This window comes from Lytechinus pictus, chromosome 6, assembly GCF_037042905.1.
Source record: "Lytechinus pictus isolate F3 Inbred chromosome 6, Lp3.0, whole genome shotgun sequence".
Lineage (NCBI taxonomy): Eukaryota > Metazoa > Echinodermata > Echinoidea > Temnopleuroida > Toxopneustidae > Lytechinus > Lytechinus pictus.
The window spans coordinates 23,578,161-23,585,997 of record NC_087250.1 but is presented as its reverse complement, the minus strand read 5'-3'; the positions used below and the strand labels follow the sequence as shown (position 1 = coordinate 23,585,997).

General features: G+C 35.8%; 1 protein-coding gene across 1 annotated transcript; it reads left to right on the top strand.

Annotated features, from left to right (window-relative positions):
• Positions 1 to 1,066: 1,066 nt before the first annotated feature.
• LOC129263089 (G-protein coupled receptor 84-like) lies at positions 1,067 to 2,167 on the top strand. Its single transcript, XM_054901011.2, has one exon. It carries the CDS (start codon positions 1,067 to 1,069, stop codon positions 2,165 to 2,167), a length of 1,101 nt encoding a protein of 366 aa, XP_054756986.2.
• The last annotated feature ends 5,670 nt before the right edge of the window (positions 2,168 to 7,837 follow it).

Below are 7,837 nucleotides of genomic sequence, written 5' to 3'. Positions count from 1 at the left end.
AATCACCAAAGTCAGGAAATACATTGATATCAATCTCATTCGTCGTTCTAATGTCTGGGCTCCGTATCGAAAAGATTAGCGTTCAATCGCTAAATGAACTGACCAATCAATATCAATGTTACACGCGCGTTAGGTTAAAAATACTGACCAGGGACCAATCAGTGCGGTTCTTTCCTATTTGCAATTCAACGCAATCCTTTGCGTTACGGGGCCCTGGGCTCCATAACACAAAGGTTAGCGATTAATTGTACGCTTGATTTTCACGACTGATTGTACATTGTAGTCAAGGGAATCAATCTTAGAAAAATGTTCTAGGACCATTGCTAAGTTTTGTGTTACGGGCCTCAGAATATTCGTTCATCGTTACCCATCCACGCACTGCGCAGCCTTTCCAAGAGACGTGGAGGCGAGACGTCCTTCCCTGTGGTTACTGCACCTACTTTCTGCAGTGAAGACGGACTCTGTTTAAAAAAGTCATTAAATCAAATCTACTTTGCATCGACTAAGCTGACCGTTCTTGGGTGTTCATTGTTTTAGTGGCCCAAACATGGAATAGTGTACAGTGCTTTGTAACCGATCAGGAAAAAGCGCTATATCAAGACGTGGATTGCATTTTTTTGTTTTTAAACATTTGATGATTAATGAAACGAGTGACGTCACTAATTCTTCACCAGCAGATTAGAAAGTCGAGTACGAGATTGTTAACCCGTTCATACTCAATCTGCAATTTATAGGCTTTTTACAGGTACAGCTCTACCTCTGGTAGGCATCGAGTTAATCTGTCAGGGATTCAGGCACAACTGTAACATCGTTATACAGAAACAGTGGATGTGCACTATTTATTCCTCTTTCTCTCTCTCTCTCTTAAGAAAGGAAAAGTCCTGAAATTTTTCTTTAAATACATTGATTGCATTAATGTTTACGTGAGCTCATACGCTTAAATACCAGGCCTAATGTTTGGACTATACAGTAATCAAACAAAAAATCGACACAAAACGCGATCGATTGATGTCCCAGTGTTACAACCAAGATCGAAGACTTTCAACTGTTACTACCAAGTCCAAATATGGCGACTGGGCCAACTACCGACCCTGCCTTACAAAGTCCTGCATATGAACTTGCCATCGCTTCATTTGTTGCTTTCAACATTTTAGCTCTGATTGGGAATAGTCTGATCCTAAAAATTGTGCCAAAGATTCCCTCCGACGCCATGTTCGATTCGACTAAGGTGTGTTTAATGGGCCAGGCTGTTACGGATGCGGTGTTTGCGTTTATGTCTGTTAGCAACCTCGTTACTGAATTGATCGGCGAGTCAACGGGGTGGACTACCGGGCGAGAGCCGTTATGTCGAGCGTTTGGATTTGTTGTTTCTTCGCTGACAGGTGCGAGTATATGGAATGTCGCTCTTTTGAACACAGAGCGCTATCTCTTTATCGCGCGGCCAATGCTCTATCGCCGCATAGCTACTCGCAATCTTACGCTATCAGCATACGTCGTTTTCGCAATAGTCCACCTCGCACTTACGTTACTCTTCGTATTCATAAACGATGAATCCCTTCACATCATTAGGATCGAATCTTTCAAAGTATGCGTTATCGATTTACGAGATCCTTCATTTTTACCATATACATTTTGCATTTTTGTACACTTGTGGGTAATTGCCGTCTGCCTGGTAATTCAATACGTCCACATCATCAAGATCTCTGTTAATCATCTCAATCGAATCCAACCACGTCTAAATCAGATGCACCGACCAGCTGTTATTGCTGTTATGTCTGCCACGACGAGTAAAGAAGGAGTACAAAATGGCGTCGGCGATGGCATCGAGGAATCGGCCTGTTGCTCTTCGCAGGAGCCACCACCTACCATCGTGAACGCAGCCGAGAGGTCGGGGGAGCCGCGAAGTCAGGCCGAGGCATCACCCTTACTAAAGAACCTGAGGATCCTTCGCACTCCGTTCATCATCATGTGCTGTTTCTTTTGCTCCTATCTGCCTTTATCCTTCATGAGCGTCTACGTTGCTTTGACCGGCAACAACATTAACAATTTAGTCTATGCTTTTTGTTCAATGCTTGTTACTTTCAATGGCGGGATGAACATCGTCGTCTACTATTTTACCATTCAACCTTTTAGGCAAGTACTGAAAAACACGCTGCTCTGTCGCTGAAGACTTTTCGCGTTTACTACAAAGACACTTTCTACAACCAATAGAAGGTCCATGCTAGAACGTACCAATTCCTTTGAAAATGAAAGTCAAATCACGATCGATAGAGAGATGAGAGATTTTATCGAAAGTTAGTGGACCGGGACTGAGCATCGGTCTCTCTTGACTCTGGACAACGACATCTTTGCCTTTGTTCGTCCGGGGCAAATCTTCGGATGATCTGCTTTCCCAGTCCACCAACTTTTGACAAAAGCCTCTCAGTTCTCCATTGTGATTTTAATTGAGTTTTTAAAGGAATCGATGCGTTGAAGAGAGTTTCCCCGCAGTAAATGCGAAAACTACCTCGTCAAACGCCCGTCTTAAAAACATCGAACAATTTTAGTGTACGTTTATACCTATAATGACTGGTCTTATTGCATACTATCAATCTTCTCAATTTGTTATGATATTGAATAATAATCCTCTTTTTAATGTTATATTAATTATTATTACTACAGACCGCTCTTGGGTACATGTAGCTTGGTCGGAGAGGGATACCCTCGGCTCATAGTTATCAAGTTAGCTTTTCCCAAACCCTGGTAGCCAAGCTATATGTACTCAAAAGTAATATAATTAGTTTTACTAGGATATCATTCATTTTGTAAATTAAGATTATAAGGTTGGTTGTATATGAAAGTGGTATCATCGGCATACATAACGTATTCAAATTTATTTTAGGAATGTATGAGATCGTTGATGTAAATTAGAAACAATAGCGGGCCGAGAATAGAACCTTGCGGTACACCATGGGTGATACTGGAAAAGTCTGATGAACTATTATTAAAAACAACATATTAGGATCTATCAGAAAGATAACTTTTGAACCAAGAAAGTGATAGGCCCCTATCCCCATAGTGTTCTAATTAGGAAAGAAGTATTTTGTGATCGACAACATCAAAAGCTTTAGAAAGGTCCATGCAAATTCCTATGCACAATTTATTAGTATGAATAGATGTCAAAATTTTTTCTTGTAATTCTATCAAAGCGTGTGCAGTATACTGATTTTTTTCTAAACCCGTATTGTGAATCTGTGAGAATTTTATTGTTTAAACAGAATGAATACAGTCTATTGTACATACATTTTTTTCAAGCAACTTAGAAATAGACTGTAGAATAGATATAGGCCTATAATTATCAAATTTATGAGGGTCATCTTTTTTAAATACTGTATTTATCTTAGCTATTTTCAATTTATCAGGGACCGATCCTGTAGAGAGAGAGAGATTAAATATGAATACCAATGGCTGTACAATATAGAAAATAACTTTTTTCAATAAATTAGTACTAAGATTATCAAATCCAGTGAAATTGCTACTACTTAATGAATTACATATTTGAATGACCTCATTTTCCGTTATAGGATTTAAGAAAAAAAAATTGTCAATATGATCAATGAGAAAATCTTTTTAAGAAGTGTCATTGGGAGAATTAATTAAAGATGTGCTTATCCGTCTGGAGGAGTTTACATTATTTTGGAGAAATGTTTACAGTAACGATTTTTCTTTTTAATGCATCTGAATAAAAAATACTTTGATATCCATGGTTTATTGAACATCCTTTTGGTAGGTTTAGATTTCAGCAAAGGAAAGTTATTATCAAACAATTGGACAAAACGAGTTATAAAAAACGAGTATGCATCATTAACATTTGTAAAATTATAAAGACTATTCCATTTTTCCTGGTAAAGGTCATACTGAAAATTTCTTCTTTTATCATCTAAGTATTTACGAGTAAAGCGAGTTGTATTAGGTTGGTGGGAATTAGCACTAGAACATTTGGAGAGATCCGAAAAATTGGTAGATGATCACTTATGTCTGAACATAGACTACCAGAGTCAAAATATGAATCCAAAACATTGGTGAATATATTGCCAATAAGTGTAGATGTGTTTAATGTAATACGAGTTGGAGTTTTTATAATTGGGAATATACCTAGTACAGAATTAAGCCGAAGGAATTCGTTAACAGTATCATCATCTTTGAATAAGTCAATATTAAAATCACCAGTTATATAATTTTTTCTATGTTCAGTGCATAATTTGTTAATAATGCTATCGTAAAATTAAAAAATAAATCATAATTTGATCCCGGTTTTCTATATATGACACCAATAGTAGACATTTTTAGTTTTTTATCTAGAAAATCAATAAATAAATATTCACAGACTGAGTTGATTTCTTGGTTAATAGCTATGTAATTCCTTATTGTGTACTGTATATTTTTTCACAAAAAAGTGCAACGCCCCCACCTCTTCCGGATAATCGGTTGACATTAAGAAAATTAAAGTCATCTGTGTGAAAATCGATTAAAGTATTTTCATTTATCCAAGTTTCAGAAATTGCTATAAAAGAAAAGGAATGAGTAATCGTGAATAGGAATAATCTAAATGGGGTAAAATCACAGAAGAATAAATCAAATTTAGATTTGACTCATTGATAAAATATCTCAGTCTCCTTAGAAAGCAAATAATTTTCCCAATCTTTTTGTTCAGTTGCTATATATGAATATTCCATATAAGTTCAGGGTCCAAATTTAATCCAAGATATTTGAAACTTGTCACTTGATTTAGACTAGTTGAATTTAACTTGATATTGAGAGTATGACGTTTAGAAAGCATACTCTTTGTTCCAATTTACATACATACTGTTTTACTGGAGTTTATCATGAGTCTATTTATATTCATCCAAGATTGGAGGTTACCTAACTCTTCATTTAATACTGATTGAATCTCATCAACATCATTATGGGAATATACAGAACCGTATCATCAGCATAGAAATGCAACTTGCACTTTGTAAAAAAACAATGGTAAATCGTTAATGAAAATCAAGAACAACAGCGGGCCTATAATTGACCCCTGAGGCACTCCATAATCAAGGGTTAATACATCAGATAATGTCTGCCAAATTGAAGTTACAATACGTCTATTTATGAGATAGTACTGGAACCATTTCAATGTTGTTCCTTGAACGCCAATATGAGAGAGTTTTTTTAATAAGGACATGGTGGTCGACAGTATCAAATGCCTTATGTAAATCTACAAAGACACATCCAGTATATTTCCCTTGACCCAGCGCTTTAAGCCATTCATCAGTCACCTTGATTAGAGCAGTAGTTGTGGAGTGCTTCGCCCTGAAGCCCGATTGTTCGTTTACTAGTAAATCATTGTCATTCAAGTAACGGAGTAATTGTTTTTGAACAACCTTCTCTAAAAGTTTCGAGACACAAGGCAATAATGATATGGGCCTGTAATTATCCGGTTCACATTTATCGCCTTTCTTGTGCAGTGGTATAATTTTAGCAATTCTCCATTGGGAGGGAACAATATCATCCGTTATTGATTTATTAATTAGATATGCAATTATTTGATAAAGTTCCGTTGCACAAGTTTTCAATACATAAGAATTGATTCCATCCAGCCCGATTGATTTCTTATTCTTAAGACTATATATTTCTTTCAATACGTCTGTTTCAGAAACTGTTGATAGTTTAAAATTGATTTCAAAACGACTAGGCAACAGGTTTCCCATATCATTATTTGCAATATTACACATTTGTGAGATATCAGCATCATTACCTGCATGTAAAACATTGGCAACACTGGCAAAATGACTATTAAACTGATTTGCAGTTTCAAAAGTATCATGGGTCAAACTCGAAATAGATGACGGGGAAGTTTTGTTGGGCAGGAGAGATTTAAGAGTTGGCCAAGTTTGGTTTCTGTCTTTAGTTCTTTAGTTTCAGTCAGTTTATCGCAAAAATATTTTCTTTTAAGTTTTCTGTTTTCATATGTAACTTTATTTTTCAACTGTTTATAGTTTTTCCAGTATAGATCACTGTTATTAATCTTTGCCTTTTGTTTCATTCTGTTCTCGTTTCTTCATCAATTCAAAAATATGTTCGTTCAACCACGGGGTGTGATTTTTTCTCACTCGCTTAGTTTTGATTGGCATGTATTTACTAACTACACCCAACAGAATTTCCTGCCATCTATCGACAGCGTCGTCCACGCTGTCCATTTCTTTTACAATAGACCAGTCAATGTCCTTGATTTCTGTTTTAAAAGCGTTTAGATCTATACCTTTGACTTACGAAATGTGACGAACTTAGACTTAGAAGAGTTATTTGATTGATGAGCGTTCAAAATTAAGAAACTCATGGAGTGGTCACTAAAACCGTTCTAAATTACACCATAAGAATGTACATTTTCTCGACAGTTCGTTATAATATGATCAACAAGTGTTGAAGAATCTTTGCATATTCTTGTGTATTCGGAAGTATTTATTTGTTTCAGACCATAAACAGCATTTAGTTGGTTGTATCGTTTACATCCACTTGTCGTTGGTTGTTTTAAGATATCAATATTAATATCTCCCATAAGAACAATAGATTTATTAAATCCATCAAGAAATGTTAACATAGTTTCATAGTAATCAAGAGTATCACATGTGGATCTAGGAGGGCGATACCATGTGGCAAACATGAGCGGTTTATCTCTTTTTAAATCAATTTGTAGTAATAAAGTTTCTGTCTTATATGGATAAGCAGGCTTCAATTGATGAAAATTGAACTATAATTGTGAACATAGATAGCTACCCCTCTACCTTTTCTGTCACGATCATTTCGAACAATAGAATATTGAGGTATATAGATCTCTGCATCATTGATACTATCGTCTAATCTTGTTTCATTTAGAGCTAATAAATGAATATCATTACTGCACAAAATTGATTTTATTTCGTCAAAATGTTTGAAAAGACTGACCACGTTCATATGTAGGCATTTTATTCCGATTTTTGAAAGCTGGTCGTATTTCAGCCCAAAATTATGGACAATATTCCCATCTAATTCTCTATTTGGATTATAAGATACACTTATAGAAATTTTACTTTCACCATAAAATGGTAAATGTTTCATTGCACACTGTGGACATTCCCAATTCAAGAACATTTCTGTGTTATCATCGTATAATTTAAGTGTCGCCAGAGCACATGATAAGTGAATCCAATTATTACATTGCGTACATAAAAGGCCTCTTTGATTTGATATTACAGACTTCCTACATAATCCGCATGGATATTTCCTTCCCATTAAAATTTTATCAAATTTAGCTTAAAAGAAATGGAGTTCCCAAGATAAATAAATTAATAAAACTACTTAAACAGGTTAGATATACAAATGTCGAACATTGAAAGTCAATTAAAAAAAAGGTTAAAAATAAAAAAAAAGCAATGATTTTGTTTTCGTTAACATGATACACCACACACGATGCCATCACAATTCACAAGTCATAAATTCATCAACGGAAAAGATGTTTCTTACAGCTTTTTAAGATCTTCGACGGACTTGATCAACTTCTTATTGGTTTTTCCATTACTTGCTGGCTGCGCTACGAAAATCCGTCCATCTTGCGACCAAGCGGAAGAGACATTACTTGATTCCCTTGCTGCTCTCAGTTACTTGTAGTTTGCAAGAGATAAATCTTCCGCTATTGAGAGACCAGAATTTTTCAGCTTTCGCCTCGCCCTCATGACAGCTTGGCGAGCGCGGTATTTTGCGAATTTAAGAAGAATCGGGCGATGACGAGAATGATAATTATTCGGCAATGATTGAGAATTATTCGGCAATGATCCGG